Source organism: Podarcis raffonei, chromosome 3 (assembly GCF_027172205.1).
Source record: "Podarcis raffonei isolate rPodRaf1 chromosome 3, rPodRaf1.pri, whole genome shotgun sequence".
NCBI lineage: Eukaryota > Metazoa > Chordata > Lepidosauria > Squamata > Lacertidae > Podarcis > Podarcis raffonei.
In genome coordinates this window covers 93,496,067-93,517,442 of record NC_070604.1, presented here as the reverse complement: position 1 = coordinate 93,517,442, position 21,376 = coordinate 93,496,067, and the positions used below count along the sequence as shown (strand labels likewise).

At 42.6% G+C, this 21,376-nt stretch overlaps 1 protein-coding gene across 2 annotated transcripts in view; it reads left to right on the top strand.

Moving 5' to 3' along the window:
* The window catches only part of DNAH14 (dynein axonemal heavy chain 14), a 125,882-nt gene extending 104,966 nt beyond the window's left edge, over positions 1-20,916 (top strand). Inside the window, exons 71-84 of one of the 2 annotated variants that reach the window (XM_053383036.1) lie at positions 556-653; positions 2,476-2,635; positions 3,668-3,878; positions 6,121-6,223; positions 6,604-6,831; positions 8,167-8,364; positions 10,227-10,426; positions 10,844-11,019; positions 13,478-13,674; positions 14,825-14,937; positions 16,119-16,252; positions 17,711-17,868; positions 19,820-19,966; positions 20,591-20,916. In XM_053383036.1, coding sequence (XP_053239011.1) covers positions 556-653; positions 2,476-2,635; positions 3,668-3,878; positions 6,121-6,223; positions 6,604-6,831; positions 8,167-8,364; positions 10,227-10,426; positions 10,844-11,019; positions 13,478-13,674; positions 14,825-14,937; positions 16,119-16,252; positions 17,711-17,868; positions 19,820-19,966; positions 20,591-20,803 — 2,336 coding nt within the window. In that variant the 3' untranslated portion in view covers positions 20,804-20,916. The remainder of the gene's footprint in view (positions 1-555; positions 654-2,475; positions 2,636-3,667; positions 3,879-6,120; positions 6,224-6,603; positions 6,832-8,166; positions 8,365-10,226; positions 10,427-10,843; positions 11,020-13,477; positions 13,675-14,824; positions 14,938-16,118; positions 16,253-17,710; positions 17,869-19,819; positions 19,967-20,590) is intronic. The other variant, XM_053383037.1, reaches the window with a different exon arrangement.
* The last annotated feature ends 460 nt before the right edge of the window (positions 20,917-21,376 follow it).

Below are 21,376 nucleotides of genomic sequence, written 5' to 3'. Positions count from 1 at the left end.
ATGGTCATATTATAAGGTAGTTGTACTCTTGTGTTATAAATCAAGTACTGCTAAGAGTTGTCTCTTTTTGTTTTCCAGTGTATTTCTTACCAATTTAAAAATTGGTGTGGTATGAGCAAATTTTTATTCTGAAAGTGTAGCTCTGGGAAACGTGTGAGAACCACCACACTTCACTTTTATCCCAGCAGTTATGTTATTCAATTACAGTGGTACCTCGGGGTCCATACGCTTCAGGTTACATACGCTTCAGGTTACACACTCCGCTAACCCAGAAATAGTGCTTCAGGTTAAGAACTTTGCTTCAGGATAAGAACAGAAATCGTGCTCCAGCGGCGTGGCAGCAGCGGGAGGCCCCATTAGCTAAAGTGGTGCTTCAGGTTAAGAACAGTTTCAGGTTAAGAACGGACCTCCGGAACGAATTAAGTACTTAACCCGAGGTACCACTGTATATGGCTGTATAAAAGTTACAAATTTGTTGCAACATTTTTATATGGTTTCAACAGTTTCAAAGTTTCAGTAATGTTGTAAATTATGTTACTATTTAATCTCTTACAGACCCAAAATTAGAAGTACTGAGAAAAAGTGATGATCAGGAGAGTGGACCTTTAATTTTCCCTTGGGAGAAACTTTCTGCATTCGAAAGACTTATTTTGGTAAGTAAAATCAAGTGGGAAGTATTCAACTAAATTCTTGCTAGCACAATGGGATTTTATTCCACCACCACCCACCCACTATTCCCAAATCTCCTCTGAAACACCCCAGAACAGATTTGGTGGGAGGAATGGGGGAGAAGAGGTGGAGAACATTTTATTACACAAGAAGAAATCTATGTCTTGACACATCATTCACTTTAGTGATACATTGAATACAACTTGGTATCTTTTGGGAGGATTTCAATATTGTGCTGTAGCAAATGCTCCATCAGTGCAAGGATTTCTCCTTGCTCAACAGAATGTTTTCCCCCTCCTTCCACATGCTGTTCTGGGGGTTCACATGTCTCCCCCCAGAGCCATCTGGGAGGTGCACAAAGAAGGAGAAGGGGGGCAAGTTCAATTGCACTAGGCGATGCCTTTGCACAGGTTTCATCTTTAAAAGATTGCAGTGTTAGAGAAAAGTCAAGTAAGATGTGACATGATATAAGTTTATAAAACTATGCATGCCATGGAGAAAGTGGATAGGAAAAAGTTTTTTCTCCCTCTCGTGTAACATTAGAACTTGTGAACATCCAATGAAGCTAAATGTTGGAAGTTTCAAGGCAGATAAAATAAAGTACTTGTTCACACAGTGTACAGTGGTACAGTTAGTGTACATAAATAAATGTCAGTGTCCAAAATTACTAATAGTTTTAGCCAAAATCAAGTACAGTGGTACCTCAGGTTACATACGCTTCAGGTTACATATGCTTCAGCTTACAGACTCCACTAACCCAGAAACAGTACCTTGGGTTAAGAACTTTGCTTCAGGATGAGAACAGAAATCGTGCTCCAGCGGCGCGGCGGCAGCAGGAGGCCCCATTAGCTAAAGTGTTGCTTCAGGTTAAGAACAGTTTCAGGTTAAGAACGGACCTCCAGAACGAATTAAGTACTTAACCCGAGGTACCGCTGTATAGTTAAACTATGGAACTTGCTCCCATGGGAGGCAATGATGGCCTCCAGCTTGGATGGCTTTAAAAGAAGATTCAACAAATTCATGCGGGAGAGGCCTATTGATGCCTATTAGCCAAGATGGCTATGCTCTACCTCAACAGTCAGAGGCCGGGGTTGTGATGCTTCTGAATACAGTGGATCCTCGGTTGTCGAAAACTTCATCAGTCGAACTATTCAGAACCCGAACAACAACAACCCGGAAGTGAATGCTTCTGTTTTCAAACACACCTCGAAAGTCGAACGGCTTCTGAGGTGTGTTTCTCCATTTTTAAAAAGGGATTTGCCGACTGGCAATTGCGCCTCGGCTGTTGAACGTTTTGGAAGTCGAACAGTCTTCCGGAACAGATTACATTCGACAACCGAGGTTCCACTGTACCAGTTGCTGAAAGCCACAGGAGGGGAGAATGTTATTGTGTTCAGATCTTCTTGCTGGTTTCCCACAGGCATCTGGTCACCTCTGTGAGAGCAAGATACCAGACTAGATGGCCCAATGGCCTGATCCCGCAGGTTGCTCCTTATGTTTATATGTTGCAGTACTTGTTATTGGAATCCCCAATAGGGATCACTTTATATTTAGCTTCTGCTTGCAAATATTTTGAGCTTTTGAGGGCACAAATTCCCTCACAGCAATTAAGGAAGTGATAGTTTTAAGGAATTCAGATGCAATCCTTTCACAGTTAAGCACATTTAAGTTGCATGTATTTCAACGGGAGAGAGAGATACATGTGCTGTGCTTTCACAATGAACTCAATGGAATTTAAAGGTGCTTCACTTTGCTGAATCATATCTTTCATGAATTCAGTGATATTATCATATATTTTTTAAATAGATAAAAGTTCTTCGGTTAGAAAGCTTAACTGGTGCGGTACATACATTTGTAGCTGAGAAATTGGGGAATTACTATCTTCAGATTGGAGGAATTAATTTGAAAGCAGTATATGAAGAAGAATCTAATGCCATAACTCCAATAATTCTCATTCATACTCAAGGTGAGCATTTATAAAGGATGAGTATGCAAAACCTGCTTTATGAATTAGGGTACAATCCGAATGTCCCCCCCCCCATGTGGCTTTGCAGAGCAGCAGGGTTGCCAATACATTCACAGGCTTGCCACACACGAAGACTGCAGTGGAAGAAGGGGAGGACAATCTGGCCAAATCTGGACCCAAACACTTCGCCAGCTTCAGTCTGACACAGTACTCAGACCTGATACCTTCACATTATGGCAGTAAGATACACTTGAGATCCAGCAGATCCTGGGGCAGTTCAGCCCTACTCTCAGAACACTGCACCCACTTGCAAATTTAGTGGCCAGTGGGAGTCCAGCTAAACTGGGAGAGTTGGGCAGAGGGTCACTTCTACCTAATCGAACCCCCTCGCCAGTCCTGTAAAAGGGGGTGGGTTTGATTGCTTTGCCCTTCTCTATATTTATATGAGTATACCATGCGCTGCTGACCCTGCTTGCTTCACTTGGCAACCCTGCCAATCCCTTTGCCAGCCACCTTACTTGACACCTGGCCAATCCCTGCTCCCTTCATACCTGAGCAAACTCTTCTCTCTTTACACCTCACCCAACCCCCCCCCCCCAGCTCCCTCCAAGCACAATGGCATAAATTGTATTGAAAAGTTTATTTGTTTTATAGATGGTCCATGCCTCTGCGTTATCCTACTTAGTTTCTACAGCGGAATCATGTTCATGTTTACACAGATATTTCCCACTGAGGTCTATTATTTCCAAGTAAGTGTGCACTGTAAATTTGTGCACAACAGCCTGAAACTGATAGCAGGCAAACACAAAAAAAGAGATGCCAAATTATTTCCCCCCTTTAAAACCATCTAGTCATTTCATTCTGTGGCATCGTGTTAATGATACAATACAGAATACTATGTTAGGTCTGCTCATTCTTCTGTAGAGCAGCATACATTTTACATAAAGTATTATATGCACACCTTTTCATTGACCCAATATAATAGGTTTATGGATGTGGAAATAAAACAGTATTCTTATGTATGCTACACAGGTGTAGATATTGCGGCTCTCTTTCTACGCCTTGCCCAGGAAATAAAAGGAAGTACACGGCATGTGAAAATGATATCTCTGGGACGTGGTCAAGGGAGCAAAGCTGAAGATTTGATATATAAATCAACGATACTGCAGGGACAGTGGGTATTCCTCCAGAATTGTCATCTTGCAGCTTCGTTTATGCCCAGACTCTGCAAAATTGTTGAATCGTAAGTGTTTTCCCCTAGCATTTATTTGTATATGCAATTTTGTTCAGATGAGTGAGGACCAGAGTAGGCTGGCATTATTGCACCATTTGTCTTGTAGGAATCAAATACAGTTTTTCATTATTATTACCTTTGATTTATTAATTGCCTTCTCATTCTCAACCACTTTCTGAACTCCCTGCTTTCCTGACCATTGGGTATGCTGGCTGAAGCTGATAGGAGTCCGAGTCTTAACAACATCTGGACAGCCATAGGTTGCTCATTCCTGTTCTGCAGCTATTCACCAGTTCTTTTGAGCTGGCCTGAAGCTGAATTAAATTACTGCTAGGGAATTATGCTGACTATCACTCAATTAATAGGGAGTAGTCTATATTGAACAATTTTCTCCACTTAGCTCAAGGATCTAAGATGGATGGCTTTAAAAAGAGATCACACAAATTCATGGAAGAAAATGCTATCAATTAGGTAAAGGTAAAAGGACCCCTGATCATTAGGTCCAGTTGTGACCGACTCTGGGGTTGTGGCACTCATCTCGCTTTATTGGCCGAGGGAGCCGGCGTACAGCTTCCAGGTCATGTGGCCAGCATGACTAAGGAGCTTCTGGCGAACTAGAGCAGCGCACGGAAACGCCATTTACCTTCCCGCCAGAGCGGTACCTATTTATCTACTTGCACTTTGATTAACCTACAGCGCCACCCGCGTCCCTATTAGGTATATATTACCTCCCTTATCAGAAGTAATAGGTCTCTGAATACCAGTTCCTGGGAATATGAGTGAGAGGTGCTGCAGCACTCATGTCTTGGTTGTCGACTTCCTATCTGGTTGGTTTGTGTGAGAACAGAATGCAAAACAAGATAAACTTTTGGTCTGATTGAGAAGTGTTAGTCTTACACAGGGATGGAAGGATCTGTCAATTTTTGTTTTCTCAGTTTCTCATTTTTCCACTTTTAAATTCAGTTTCCGCATTTCTGAAGCAATTTACAATTAAAAAAGAACACTTCATCTTTTTTCACTGGGGGAGTAGCAATAGTTTTGTGTAATGGTCTCCCTGCTGAAATGCAAGAGGCCCCATCTATATTCACATTGTGCCAGCTCTTGAAGACAACCTGTTTAGACAAGCATTCTCCTGATGCCTTGACCTGATCCTCCTGTTGTAACCCTTTTAATGCTGTTTTAACTGTTACACTCTTTTAGTGGGATGGCGCTGTGGGTTAAACCACAGAGCCTAGGACTTGCCAATCAGAAGGTTGGTGGTTCGAATCCCTGCGACAGGGTGAGCTCCCGTTGCTCGGTCCCTGCTCCTGCCAACCTAGCAGTTCAAAAGCACGTCATAGTGCAAGTAGGTACTGCTCTGGCGGGAAGGTAAACAGTGTTTTCGTGTGTTGCTCTGGTTCGCCAGAAGCAGCTTAGTCATGCTATCCACATGACCCAGAAGCTGTACGCCGGCTCCCTCAGCCAATAAAGCGAGATGAGCGCTGCAACCCCAGAGTCAGCCACAACTGGACCTAATGGTCAGGGGTCCCTTTTGTTATTGTTGTTTAGTCGTTTAGTCTTGTCCGACTCTTCGTGACCCCATGGACCAGAGCACGCCAGGCACTTCTGTCCTCCACTGCCTCCCGCAGTTTGGTCAAACTCATGCTGGTAGCTTCGAGAACACCATCCAACCATCTTGTCCTCTGTCGTCCCCTTCTCCTTGTGCCCTCCATCTTTCCCAACATCAGGGTCTTTTCCAGGGAGTGTTCTCTTCTCATGAGGTGGCCAAAGTATTGGAGCCTCAGCTTCAGGATCTGCCCTTCCAGTGAGCACTCAGGGCTGATTTCCTTCAGAATGGATCGGTTTGATCTTCTTGCAGTCCATGGGACTCTCAAGAGTCTCCTCCAGCACCATAATTCAAAAGCATCAATTCTTCGATGATCAGCCTTCTTTAAAGGGGTCCCTTTACATTTACTTTTATTTTTATAATTTTATAATTTTAATAATTGGTTTTATATTTGTAAACCACTCAGAAGCCATTTTGGCAAATAATCAATATAAAAATTTATTATAATAAAAATAAATAGTAGTAATTATATATATGTAAGTGGGTTGTGAGATACAGCTGCTTTTGTAGGTATGTGTACAGTTGTTGTTATACCACTTCTTGTAAAGATGAATTCTTGGTTAAATAAAATTGAACGCCGTGCAGTACAACTTCATAATCTGTTTTTAGACAGTGGTGGTGTTACAAAATTTGTTCTATCTACAGATTTACTCGATCACAGACAAATATAGACCCTCAGTTTAGACTCTGGTTAAGTTCAACGCCAGATCCATCTTTCCCTATACCTATCTTGCGGAAGGGCCTTAAGGTAAGATTTAAAGTAATCCCTTCAATTAGAGAGGATGGTTCAGATGCCTTGAGGTGAATAATTCAAACAACCAGTTGGCCTGCACACCTGAGCGGCTGTGTTACGTAAGTTGCCTTGTTGTTATGGGAGGGTAGAGTATTTCAAAAGCAAATTAACCAACATCTTGGTAGAAGAGTTATACTCTGTTGATTTCACTGGGACATGAATATACCTGTCTCAGAATTACATCCAGCTAAAGGAAAGTCCAGCTGCTTTCAGAGAACTTCCTTGTAATGAAATGTATTTACAATAATCTTTCAGTGATTCACTAGAAGGTAATATATTTATTTTGCTGAAGTCTGCTTGTTTTATTCATAAACTGTCCTACTTATTTTCTAAAGATTGTAATAGAACCTCCCCATGGACTAAAGGGAACACTTCTTCAAACATTTGGAGTAAGCGGTACTGAAATAGTAACGGAAGCTGTATTCAACACCACCACCTGTGGGCCATCATGGAAAAGGTTGCTGTTCAGTCTGTGCTTCTTCAGTGCTGTAGTTCATGAAAGAAAGAAATATGGAGCTTTGGGCTGGAACATTCCATATGAATTTAATTCTTCAGATTTAGAGGTAAGAGGAAGTCTTCCAGACCTAAATAAAAGCATGATTGTAAATAGTATCATCTTAAAATAATATCTATTATAACCATAATTTCCAAACTGCGCCTAGTAGTGCTTCCACTCCTCCATAAATCTAGCAGATACAGAAGCAAGGAACTGCCAAGCCTTACCCACTATTCACAAAGAAATGAAAATTTAATTATTATTATTTTTTAAATTAACACTAAATGTGTACTTAATAAGTACCAGCTTAAACAATGGAAACAAAATACCAAATTTCTGCTGTAGTGATAACCAAGTGTATAGATACAGTCATTTCTGATTATTTTTATCTTGAACCAGATCCACTAACCAAAATTGACGAAAACAGATTAAAGTTTCTTCATCTTCCTGTCCTAGAGAATTAATGTCACTCACCTAGTGTTATGGGCTTAAACTCCTCAGTCACCTCACTGTAATTATCCTTCTCCTCCTTGCTTGCACATTACAAAAGCATCCTGTCACCCCCACGGATCTCTCTCCACAGAAGGTGGCGAGTGGAGCTCAGGTGGAGACAGAGCTATAAAAGAAAGGCGCAGGCAGAAGAAAAAGGCCAGCTTTTGCCTGCATCTGTCTCTGAAAGTGGCGGTGAGATGATTTGCCCCTCCTCCTCCCCACTTACCGCTGCTGTTGGAGCCAGTCACTCCATCACCACAATCCAGAGACAGACACAGGCAGAAGCTGAACATCCATTCTAGGTCCTTTCCAAACCTTTAAATCTGCATGCATCTCTTATCTGTGTGCTTCTTGCCTCCTGCCTCTTCCTCCCCCACCCCCATTTCCCTGTAAGTTGTACTCTTTACTCTCCTCGTTGCCATGATCCCCAGTTGTTGTTTTTTTTAAAAAAAAGCTTTAGGGAATGCTTGGGCACACCCCTTGCACACCCCTATGACAAGACCCAGCCACAAAGGACACTAAATACATGTCTTGTTTACAATACCAGCAAAAGGACTAGTGAATGAAGCATTTACACCTAGAAGTGCTTCATGTAGTCTGCTATCCATTTAAAGTAACACTTCAGAAAATTATAATAGATTGGGCATGCCTTTTATATATTTTTTTCCTTTAAGCAATACACCCTCATTCCATGTCTTTAATTGTTCTTTAAATTCATCTCAGTTTCAAAAAAATAGTTTGTCATATGGTACAGATAGTTACATCTCAGGACACGCAAGTCCAAAGCTAGTCGCATCATTCTTTGGATCATAGTGCTTGTCTCTTAAAAAAAAGGAAATGTAGTGACAAGACATAACCACAGCAATAATGCTACAATAGAAAATACCTTTTTTCAAATTTTCTTCCCAAGATTTCAATCCAGGTGCTGGAGATTCTTCTTGGGAATCAAAAGAAGATTCCTTGGGAAGCACTGCGTTATATGACTGGCGAAGTAACATATGGAGGCCGTGTAACTGATAATTGGGATCGTCGGTGCATTCTTAACATTTTGGATAATTTCTATAACCCTTCTGTATTGCAAGAGGACTTTGCTTACACTACTGATTGGGTAGGGGAAGCCATTTCTTTTTTTCATTATTTTACAGCACTTTAACAACCTGTACATTGTTATATGAAGAGTTGGTTCAGCCCTAACAGGAAATGGTGGTTTCCTACTACTGTATGTGCATGCAAGACTTAGGATCACATTTTACGCTCCCTTCTCACCTGTGTCCCTCTTTTGCATGCAAAAGATGAATAAAAACTTTCTGCTGTAATTTTAAACTAACCACAGTTTCCTGTTACAAAACTGTAGTCAAAAAGGGTCTAAGTGTCAGATGTGATACTCTTACTTTGGCTGTTTTGTACATTTCGGTCCAAAAGACTTTTTTTTCATGGACAGCTCTGCACTGCGGAGACATCGCTCACCTATGAGCATCTTAATGCCTCTGTCTCTCTCTAGACTGGAACCCAATATACACTGCCAAGAGGAGAAAAAGGCAGAACTAGCCATGGAAAAACTGTTGTGACTGGACTCAGGGAACTCTGGTCATTTAAACTCTCATATGCTCTAGCCAGTCAGGCTCAAACCATGGTTTCAGAACCTTGTTTCTTCTCATAGAGTGAATTCTCTGAGACATATTTGATAACCAGGGACAGCCCAGGACGTCTTTCCACTAGAAGCAAAAACCCCGTGCTGTCCCCCACCTCCTGCCCCCCCACCTGGCGACTGGCACTTGCTTGCTGCCTCCTGCTCCTCAACCCCAGAGGTGTGCTCATGGATGAGGGTTGCATGCTCCTCTACTCACCGCTGGGCTGCCCTGAAGAGGGTGAGCAGAAGCAAGATGGTGGCCCAAGGGCAAGTAGAAGAGTGTGCCACTGCAGCCATCAGGGCCAAGGAGCACCTAGCAGCGGTAAGCGCTTGGCAGTGGCAAGTACTGAGTGCCAGGTTCCTGGTGGCAAGAGGCAGGAAGTGGCAGTGGGGGGTGCATGATGGTGTGGGGGAGTGGTGGCACTAATGCTGGCAGTGAAACGGCTGGAGGTGCAGCACACACACACCCCAATGAAACACTGGCTTGTTTTGCCACTTTGGGTGGCAGCTCCTACCTCTCCATCTCCCAAAGCACATACATCCTGCCTGTGCAACATGCTACCATCTGCCTTATTGCAGGGCAGATTCGAGGGTAAACCATACGTGGAAGGAGTCTGGCCCTGCGGCTTGATGGAGGTAGAAACTGTCTCTCATGTCTTGTTACGCTGCCGTTTCTACGGGGATATACGCTCAGTATTTATCACTCCTGTTATACAAAAATCTGCAAATGGGTCCGAACTTCAATGTCTAAAACTCCTGGTAGAGGACAAGGATCTAGAGATTACGCTAAGGGTGGCCAAATTCTGTGCGACTGCCATAAAACTTAGGGAACAAGCTGTACTACCAAAATTATTAAGGTTTTAAATGAAAATTTTAGGTTATATTTTAGTGATCAAGATTTAATATATTATTTAACTGCCACTATATTTGAATTGTCTCTGTTATACCCAATTGCAATTCAATGTATTCCTGTTGTGTTTTATGATTTTCCTGATATTGTAAGTGACCCGGAACTGGTCTGTGACCGTAATAATAAAATTCTATTCTATTCTATTCTATTCTATTCTATTCTATCCTATCCTATCCTATCCTATCCTATCCTGCCTGTGAAAGTTCATAGGCCTATACTAGGAAATAAATATCATTCAGAATATACTTGACATTCCTACCGATGCAATGTTCCCTAGCTTTGTGAGCAAACTTATTTTGTATGGATCTATACTTGAAGGTGAATTCTGATCTACCTTGAACAATGGCTCTATTTGGTTTCTAGTGTTCTCCTGTGAGGATGTGGGCTGAAGACATTAGTAGATGAAAAGCATTTTTAATTGGTTTTGCAGGTGTATCAACCCATATCTGAAAAAAATACTTTGAAAGACTGCAGAGCCTATCTACGATCTCTTCCGGAGAGCGATTCTCCAGAGCTCTTTGGAATGCATCATTGTGCAGAAAGAGCATACCTAAAGTCTCAAGCACAGTTATTTATTGAGTCAGTTGCCAGGACTCAACCAGCAATGATCACAGACACTCTCATCATCAGGTCACTCTTTGGAGATTTCTTTTTCTGTTTCTGGAATATGACCACAAACTAACAGAGTTAAGCATGCTTAAGTCCCCTAACCTCACACAGAACAGAGAAGAGAAAAGATCCCATTACTGACTCCACTCATTGCAGCTTCTCACCTCTTGTAATTTCCTTTTCTTGTTCATTTTCCCACCACCTTATTGGAGTTAAAATGTGGGATTGACAACATAAACATGAGAATATTAACATTAACCAATTTTTGCATATGTGCTGTGATATGTAAAATCAGGTGCACTACCCCACAAAGAATGCCTAGGATTATTTATTTGACAACGAACAATGAGCAACATGCAGTGAAACAAGGGGGGCATTAACTTGATTGATATTGACTGATAACTCTTAAGACATTAGGTGTTTATCTGTTTGTTTTAGTGGCAGAAAGACTCCAGATGAAATAGTATTGGAAATGGCATCTGACATTCAAATTAGGCTACCACTGACTGTAGAAGTTATGGGACAGACACCTGAAACTGAACCCAAAGAAAAAGTTACATTTGAAAGCTTCAAGTCAGGCTCAGTTTGGGCTGCACTTGCAAAGGTTGCAAAAGGTCAGAACTTTGATTCACATAATATAAAATTAAAATTAGCTTTATCTTGCAATAATAATAATAATAATAATAATAATAATAATAATAATTTATTATTTATACCCCGCCCATCTGGCGCTGTGGGTAAAAGCCTCAGCGCCTAGGGCTTGCCGATCGAAAGGTCGGCGGTTCGAATCCCTGCGGCGGGGTGCGCTCCCGCTGCTCGGTCCCAGCGCCTGCCAACCTAGCAGTTCGAAAGCACCCCCGGGTGCAAGTAGATAAATAGGGACCGCTTACCAGCGGGAAAGGTAAATGACGTTCCATGTGCTGCGCTGGCTCGCCAGATGCAGCTTGTCACGCTGGCCACGTGACCCAGAAGTGTCTGCGGACAGCGCTGGCCCCCGGCCTCTTGAGTGAGATGGGCACACAACCCCAGAGTCTGTCAAGACTGGCCCGTACGGGCAGGGGTACCTTTACCTTTACCTTTACATCTGGCTGGGCCTCCCCAGCCACTCTGGGCGGCTTCCATAGAAACCAAAAATACAGTAAAATATCACACGTTAAAAACTTCCCTGAACAGGGCTGCCTTAAGATGTCTTCTGAATGTCAGGTAGTTGTTTATCGCTTTGACATCTGCTGGAAGGGCATTCCACAGGGCGGGCGCCACTACCGAGAAGGCCCTCTGTCTGGTTCCCTGTAGCTTTGCTTCTCACAATGAGGGAACTGCCAGAAGGCCCTCGGCGCTGGACCTCAGCGTCCGGGCAGAATGATGGGGGTGGAGATGCTCCTTCAGGTATACTGGACCAAGGCCATTTAGGGCTTTAAAGGTCAGCACCAACACTTTGAATTGTGCTCGGAAACGTACTGGGAGCCAATGTAGGTCTTTCAAGACCGGTGTTTTATGGTCTCGGCGGCCGCCCACAGTCACCATTCTAGCTGCCGCATTCTGGATTAGTTGTAGTTTCCGAGTCACCTTCAAAGGTAGCCCCACGTAGAGTGCATTGCAGTAGTCCAAGCGGGAGATAACCAGAGCATGCACCACTCTGGCGAGACAGTCCGCAGGCAGATAGGGTCTCAGCCTACGTACCAGATGGAGCTGGTAAACAGCTGCCCTGGACACAGATTTGACCTGCGCCTCCATGGACAGCTGTGAGTCCAAAATGACTCCCAGGCTGCGCACCTGGTCCTTCAGGGGCACAGTTACCCCATTCAGGACCAGGGAATCCTCCACACCTGCCCGCCTCCTGTCTCCCAAAAACAGTACTTCTGACTTGTCAGGATTCAACCTCAATCTGTTAGCTGCCATCCATCCTCCAACCGCCTCCAGACACTCACACAGGACCTTCACCGCCTTCACTGGTTCTGATTTAAAAGAGAGGTAGAGCTGGGTATCATCCGCATACTGATGAACACCCAGCCCAAACCTCCTGATGATCTCTCCCAGCGGCTGCATGTAAATGTTGAAAAGCATGGGGGAGAGGACAGAACCCTGAGGCACCCCACAAGTGAGAGCCCAGGGGTCTGAACACTCATCCCCCACCACCACTTTCTGAACACGGCCCAGGAGGAAGGAGCGGAACCACTGTATGACAGTGCCCCCAGCTCCCAGCCCCTCAAGACGGTCCAGAAGGATGTTATGGTCAATGGTATCAAACGCCGCTGAGAGATCCAGCAGAACTAGGAAACAGCTCTCACCTTTGTCCCTAGCCTGCCGGAGAAGGAATATACGTATATATAGTTCTGGTCTGTTTATTATTTTTGTGAATACATAATGAGGAATAAAATCAACAAATAATGATAAAATATATAGCACTCCAACATCTAAGATTAGGTGATTTATCCTAATTAGCAATTTGATGCTGAGTGTTGGCAGTGAGTATTCTTACATGGAAGCAGGAGGAATTTATGGCATTGTGTCACAGCTGGAATATCTTGGAACTAAATGCATAAGAATTAGTCCAGAATTTGCTCAGGGGTGTGTGTCTGTAGGCAAACACCTTATCTCTTGGTTAAACCTTTTAACAACTATGTTTCTAGCTACTTTTAATTGATGTGCTTTATTGAATATGCTGTTAATTTATTGCTTTATTACTGTGGTTAATGACACTTATTTTATGTTGACTGTTTGATATTTTTCAGTGTTTTTGCTTGTCTTTAAGTTTTTGTAATTTTAAAACTTTAATAATAATTTTGCGATTCTTTAGCTTTGTGTTTCTTGTTGTATGCTGCTTTTAGAGGACTTTTCTGGAAAGGTCCCCTAAAAATGTTTTAAATAAGTAAATACTGTAAGTTGGTACTGACCAATATGCCGGAAGCAGAAGATCCAAATAGTGTCCCCTCTCTAAGAAAAAATATAATAATATTTGTATATTATTGACAGTTTTCTGCCTTTTAGTAGTGCCCCAAATATTCAGCTTGATGCAGCTAACTTGCTCTACTTATCAGTGAGATAACCAGTGGGTCTTATTTTCTATTGTAGGTCCTAGTTCTTTTATGAGTTCAACTTTGCTAATTGTCTTGCATCAGGAGATTAAAAGGTATAATCATTTATTATCCATAATAATGCAGTCATTACATGGACTTCAACAAGGTATCAAAGGCGAGATTATCTTTACCACAGCACTAGAAGAGCTTTATAATTCAGTATTGAAAAACAAAGTTCCTGAACTGTGGCAGGTAGGTGAACAATTTCTCTGGGAATTAAAAAATAAACTTTTAGGATGAGATTATGTACTTAGCTACATTGGCCCCCCAAAAGCACTTTATATGTGTTGTATGTGCATTATAACACTACAACACAAGATGGCGATGTGGAGTTTCGTTTTTGCCAACCTGATTTCTCATACAAAATTTACAATGTGTTTAACTGAAACGCTGCTTTGATGTGTCTACATCCAGCCCCAGTTGTGGCTGTCCACCTGCAGAACAGACTTCTGCTCACCAAATGTGATTTCCCCTTCTCTGCTTCCCCGCTGCAGTCTCTGCATGTCCACCAAAGAAGACCAGAAAAGAGATACTATATCTCAACCCTAGATTGTGATTTGTTTCACTGTAACTAACTACACTCACTAGCTAGCCTCAAATCATGGTTTGTTGTTGTTTTATCTATCATGGCTTATTCATGTGAAACAAACCACAATTTGCCTGTCTGCAGGGATCTCACCTGTTATCCAAGAATTCTCTAAGATTATAGACAGAGGCTCTGAGATTACATCCTTAAGCTTTTTGGATCAGCCTTATTTTTTTAGTAACATACAGAGTCTCTGTTTTCAAGTCATAGAACCGCCTTAAAGTCCAAAATGCATGTCTGACTACACTCAGCTTTCCCTTGCCTCTGTATCATGAAACCCAAGAGGACATGATTACTTTGGCACAAGGTTCCCAGTATTTCTACTTCTTTAATCAGTTCCTCTCTGTTGGTGAGGATCAGGTCCAAGACATCTGATCCCCCTTAGTCCTGATACCAGGATTCCATAGCAGTTCGCAAAAGCAGAATGGAATCCTGGCAGTAATTCTTAACATCTTCAGAATCTCAGCAATCTATTTTTATTTTTCTCTTTAAAAGTGGGTTTCTAGCCTCTATAGTAAAAAAAACTGCTTTGAGTGGACAATGCCTTTTAAATCACAGAAAGCTGTTGCTTTCCATACTGTTTCCAGCTGCCAGGGGTTGAGTAGGGTTTCCGTCTCCTGCATAGTGTGTTTTTTTGCATGCATCTGCTCGGAGATTACACAACTCTTTTACCTGAGTGGGAAGTATGGATGATCAATTTTATTTTTGTAAATTTTAAAAACATGATATTGTGCTTGTTCTGCTATTACGTAACAGCAACATTCCTATAAATCACTTAAACCTCTGGGATCCTGGATTGATGACCTTGTTTTACGAGTGACTTTCTTTTCCATGTGGGCTAAACAAGTTATCACCTTTATGGAATCAAGGTAAAATGCAAAATATTAGAACAGTAAAGATTCTGGTGAAGTATATAAATATAAAGAAATGGCTTTGGCAAGAGTAGAGTTAAAATGCCATAGTTAACATACATTGGAATTGCAAATTTTCTGATACCTACTATAGAAATCCAGAAACAAATTATGAACATGACATATCCAGTGCAGGCAAATTCCTATTTTGAATCTGATACGTATGTGGGATCTGCAGCAAAGTATTGGCATTTGGAGTGCTCCCGTTCAAGTTCTCAGCCACTCCCTTTCCGTTCCCTTTCCCTTACATATTTTCTATGTTTCCTGTAAAAGTCAGTTGGCATTCTATGTCCGTGAAGCCTGCGTAGTTCTTGGATCAGTAGTGGGGTGCAGGAGGCCCCTCTTGGGGTCTTTCTAAAGTTTTGTGGGGGGAGTTATCTCTGTAAACCTTAGGTGCTACTGCTACTTCACAAATAACTGTCTCCATTCAGAGCTGTGCTGTAACTTCTGAATCTTCCCTAGACCTGCCTTTTTCTTTAACAGTCAATTCATCCTTCTGGATGATGGGCACATGTGGAAAGGACCACCTCTACTGTTGTGTATGCTTGTTCTCATTCCATTTTTCGTTCCTCGGAAAGACCATTGTTTAGATAATGGATGGCATTCTTCACAGGTTAATGCCTCCAGCTGGAAAGAATTGGTGGGATCTACTGAAGCCTTGTGGCTCGTCTCACCAGACTGAACCAGCTTGCAGTTTACAGTATTTGTTTATTTACTGAATTTGTATACCGCCCGTCTGAAGATCCCAGGGTGATTCACAGAATAAAATCACAAAGTACATAATAAAAACAAGAACAAACCAAGCCAATAACCCCCCTCCCATGTGACTTCTCCTGTTATTTTAAACTACCCCCCACAGTGTTCCTTCCTATGCCATAGCCACTGCTGTTGTGCAATTTGCCTTCCCTTTTGCTCTTAGCCCTGACTTCATGAAAATCTAGGATTGTGGTGTGGTACTAGAAATCCTCCAATGGGGGCTGCATGATGACACACTTATATTTACTCTTATATGTGTATGGATTGTACTTTTATAGTGGTTATGCCTTTGGCTAGTGCAGATTGCCATTATTTATTGTATTGTATAATTGACCATTTAAAACCATAATTAATATATACTTCTAAACTTATCATTCTTAAAGGCATCAGTATTTAGTGGTACTTCAGAAGCTAACCAAAACAACTATGCAACCTGGTGAGGAACTTGACCCCTTTGATGGCAGCTCTCAAGCACACCCCAGCTGCTTTTGGCTTCCAGCTTTCTTCTTTCCACAAGGTACATAATTTCATGGACAGTTACTATTTTCAGCAGTGTGTAGATAAGAAGTGGGGAACTGTGGTTGCCTACCAGGTCATTGTTAGGGGTTGGCACAGCAGGGGCTGAGTCTTTCGTCTCTTGTGCCAGGCCCCAGATTTCATGTCCTTCCCCTTTTTCCAAAACTTTTTTTTTAATAAGGAAGTCCGCATAGGGTGGCTTGGTGCACTGCAAAGTGCAGTGCCAGTGAGGCCCCAGCCACTTGCCCCCTTAATTTGCTTTCCAACTGAGGCACAGATTTTATTGATCTGTGGTGCTGGGTCGTTTTGGCTGTGGATCATTTTGGCTGGTGACAGGAAGCCATCAACAAGACAAAGATTCTCTGCTGGGTGCAGAAGGGTGGAGCCCCACCCTGGGCAGTTAGCAAAAGACAAGAGAGCTGGGAGGGAGGAGTTTCAGAATTGCAGTGGGCTCATGTAAGCAAGAGGAAAAATAGTTTTGTTTCGGGGAATTAGTTTGCAAGTTGGAGAAAAGGGAGTCACAGCACAATGTGGATTGACACTTTGAACCCAACATAGCAGCCATGAGGGAAACAGGACCCTTTTAGAATGTAAACTGGAAGTCCCCACACCCAATCCTAAACTCAGGTTGTATATATGTGTAAATAAACCATATACAGGCAACCCCCGTTTTAGGCATGACCAATATGCACAGTGCCAAACTCAGAACCAGGGGTGCCAACTTGAATAAAATATTGTGGGAGCCCAGGTAAGCTCTGCCCTATATAATCGGCCACATGACGTAGTGCGCACACACCATTTGAATGGGAACGTCTATCAATTTTTGTGGGGACCCTGCCCCCTCAACTATGGGTGCCGAAGCCCCCATGGCCCCTAGGAGATGGCTCCTATGCCCAGAACTGACCCGGAAATGTAATAAAATACTTCACTAAAAGGGTGGGGCAGGGTGAGGCGAAGGCAGAATGGGGTGTTTCAGTTACACGATTTCACGCAAGCATGCAGTGACCTGGAACACAAGCCCTGCACAAATCGGGGCTTGCCTATACCATAAAGACCCCATAGTCTACTCTGTGCCTTATTGTCCAACAGGCACAGACCCTGGTAAGTAGGCCTGGTACCCCTGGAGTCTCGCACCACTCAGATTGGGGTGGCGTGCAACAATATGTTTAAACGTTTGTACAAAACATATCGCAATGCTGAAAAGGGTTCAGAAAAGGGCGACCAAGATGATCAAAGGTTTGGAGCAACTTCCCTATGAAGAAAGATTATATTTGGGGCTTTTTAGTTTAAGAAAAAGAGTAAGAGGACATGATAGGTGTGCATAAGGTTATGCATAGTGTGAGGGAAAAGTGGATAAAGATTTTTCCTTTTTAGTCAACTAAAGCTGACTAAAGCCTAGTCTCACACCTCTTGCTCCAACATGTGCTCACAAACTCATACATGTATTTTATTCCTGCAGGATTTCTTACTGCAGTTCTTCAGAATTACGCTCGGAAGAAAGAATTGCCAGTGGATTCTCTTAATTTTATCCACAAAGTTCTTCCATTCGTTCAGGATGAAGATCAGAGTCTTAGATTTTTCAGCGCAAAAGAAGCTATAATAAACAAAGCATTTAAGGTAAGAAAATAAGAGCACATGTAGCATAATGGCTAATGAGCTTTGAGCTGGATGTTTAATCTAAGTCATTGTTATGGCCTTATACAATGTTTTTTAAAAAAAAAATACTGAGAAAATGTACGTGATATGTTCTGATCATATTGGGAAGATACTATTGAAGAGTGTGTGGAACACATTTCTGAAACAACACGGAGAAGAAAATCCTATGGGGGAAAGTTGCAGGGGCAGGTTAGGGTGTGAATACCCTTCTAATTCTGCAGTGCCGAAGTATTTTCCTTCTGAAGCACAGTTACTTCATTTTCAAAGGAAAAGGAATCACTTTCTGCAACTCTCAAATGACTTCCTGCCAGGACTCAATAATTCTACACACACACAAAAATTCGAGCATCAAGAGACACTTTAAAGTAAAGGGTAAAAGGGACCCCTGACCATTAGGTCCAGTCGAGACCGACTCTGGGGTTGCGGCGCTCATCTCGCTTTATTGGCCGAGGGAGCCAGCGTAAAGTTTCTGGGTCATGTGGCCAGCATGACTAAACCGTTTCTGGTGAACCAGAGCAGCGCACGGAAACGCCGTTTACCTTCCCGCCAGAGCGGTACCTATTTATCTACTTGCACTTTGGCATGCTTTTGAACTGCTAGGTGGGCAGGAGCAGGGACTGAGCAACGGGAGCTCATCCCGTCACGGGGATTCAAACCACCGACCATCTGATCGGCAAGTCCTAGGCTCAGTGGTTTAATCCACAGCACCACCCACGTTCCAAGAGACACTTTACTTAAGTTCAAATTCAGTTGGGCCAGCCTCCTTTTGCCCGTTTTAAAAGTACTAGAACACCTTATGCAGGTGAGGGGGGGGAGGTGGTAGCCAACAGTGTGCTATCCTGATGTTGCTGGTGAGAATTGTAGTCCTGCAGCACTTTGAGGGCATCACACTGAGCTTCAGCCATGCTTAACATCATATAGGAAGACCAACATACTGTGTTGCCTATCAGTTAAAATGTAATTTACAGGTTACCACTGAATGTAGATGTGAAGGATGGTGTCGTGGAGGCTGAATAGCGGTCATTCTACCTCTGTAAAGGATTGCTTCACTAATTGCTGAATGCATGAAAAATTGATACATAACAATGCCTTTTCCATTGGGTTGATAGTGATTTTGTTTGACCAACATAGTACAGTCATACCTTGGATCCCGAATGCCTTGCTATTCGAACGTTTTGGCTCCCGAATGCTGCAAACCCGGAAGTGAGTGTTCTGGTATGCGAACAGTCTTTGGAACCCAAACGTCCAATTGGCTGTAGCCAATCAGAAGCCACACTTCGGTTTCCAAACATTTTGGAAATAGAAAGGACTTCCAGAACAGATTCTGTTCAACTTCCGAGGTAGGACTGTAGTACTGACCCACCTGCCAATGCTACCTGTAGGTCAGGTGCCTCTCAGGATAACACCATGACAGCCAGGTCAAGTTCCCTATCTTAAAACATTTATATCATCATGTTGTTGTAGTTTAGTCGTATCTGACTCTTTGTGACCCCATGGACCAGAGCACGCCAGGCACTCCTGTCTTCCACTGCCTCCCACAGTTTGGTCAAACTCATGCTGGTAGCTTCGAGAACACTATCCAACCATCTCTTCCTCTGTCGTCCCCTTCTCCTTGTGCCCTCCATATTTCCCAACATCAGGGTCTTTCCCAGGGAGTCTTCTCTTCTCATGAGGTGGCCAAAGTATTGGAGCCTAAGCTTCAGGATCTGTCCTTCCAGTGAGCACTCAGGGCTGATTTCCTTAAGAATGGAGAGGTTTGATCTTCTTGCAGTCCGTGGGACTCTCAAGAGTCTCCTCCAGCACCATAATAGCTGGTCATAAATTTTGAAGGTTTTATGGAGTCTGGTGGACTAAAAACAAACAAGAAAACCCTATCATATGACATTCATCTATCATTTTTGTTGACTTTCAGGAATCTTCTCGGTGTGAAACTGGAGTTATAGTTTGTGGCTTATACATAGATGGTGCTTGCTGGAATCCCACTACAAAGACATTGGAAGAGCCTGAGCTTCACCAGAGATTTTATCCACTACCAGACATACATTTTTTACCAAAAAAGGTGATTTAAATAAAATGTACATTCTGTGTTATAACAAAAGCTCAGGGTGGCAACAGGTAACACTAATGATACAAATTTTGCAAGTTGGGGGCAGCTATATAATCTTATATTTATACCTGAAATGAGAAACATTTGATTTCGTTGTATCATTTTACTACATCATGCACTCCTTTTCTCACCCACTCCCTTATTCTGACTCCAAGTTTCAACCTGTAAAGTGTTTTTGTCCATGTTGCATGTGCCTGGTGTTTATGGCAGTTGTGGTGCATCTGGCTGGCTGTTCTGAATCTATGACGAATTAACAGTGTGCTGTGCTTGTGGAAACAATTGTCAGGCTACTTGTGTAGAAAAAAGCCCACCCACCGCTCCATCACCAGATGGGTGCTGAAGGTAGAGGCTCATACTAACATCTAGAACCCCTTCCCCCTTAAAAGAGAAGACAGATACGCAAAGTTTGCCTATGTTGTGCTGTGATTTCCTGCTTCGCATATTGGTTGCATGCACATACTGTATATTGTATGTTTTGCGTGCTACTCTTTAATATTCCTCTCATATACTGTCTATTTAAAAGATCGATGTTATGCTAATATGTATTATTAATTGATCAACACTTCTCTTTTGAAGATGGCCTCCCATGCAAGACCCCATTGTCTAGAGGAGGAAGAAGTCTGGCTACTTTATGAATGTCCACTATACAGGACACCTGAAAGATCAGGAACACTGTCCTCTACAGGTATATCAACTAATTTTATAACAGTAGTTAACCTACCAAGTCTTATAGCACCCAGCCACTGGATAACAAGAGGTGTTGCACTGTTATGCCAACTAGATGATTGAGAAAATTTAAAAAATAATTACCTCTTAAACTTGGATACTCTTCAGACTGTTGGACCACTTGAGGTTTTGGTAAACGGATGCTTAAGAATAAACAGTATTTATTGTGGTTTTCATTATGATTTATCTTCTCTTTATTCATATAAGCATGGTAGCAGGTTAATTAAACTTATTTGTGTTCAGTCAGATGTGTGTCAAGCTAGCCATGTGGTAAAGCTGGACTTCCTCAGCTCCAGCAATAAACTTCTAGTGCTTGCTTACCGCAGTATTGTTTCTAATAGTGACCAGCCCAATGCTGCTGGAGCCTTACAATGAGGGCATTAAAGTGACTGCCACTGTCTTGAATCAGAATTGTAGTTGGAAGGGACCCTCAGGATCATCTAATCCAACCCCCTGCAATGCAGGCATATGCAGCTGTCCCATACGGGGATCAAACCTGCAACTTTGGCATTAACAGCACCAACTGAGCCATCCAAATCTGTAGCATGCCTACTGAACAAAAAGTATGAGTCATTTCTATTGCTCTGCACTTTTTACCTCTGACTCCATTTACCATCATGCAACCAGGGAGGTTTG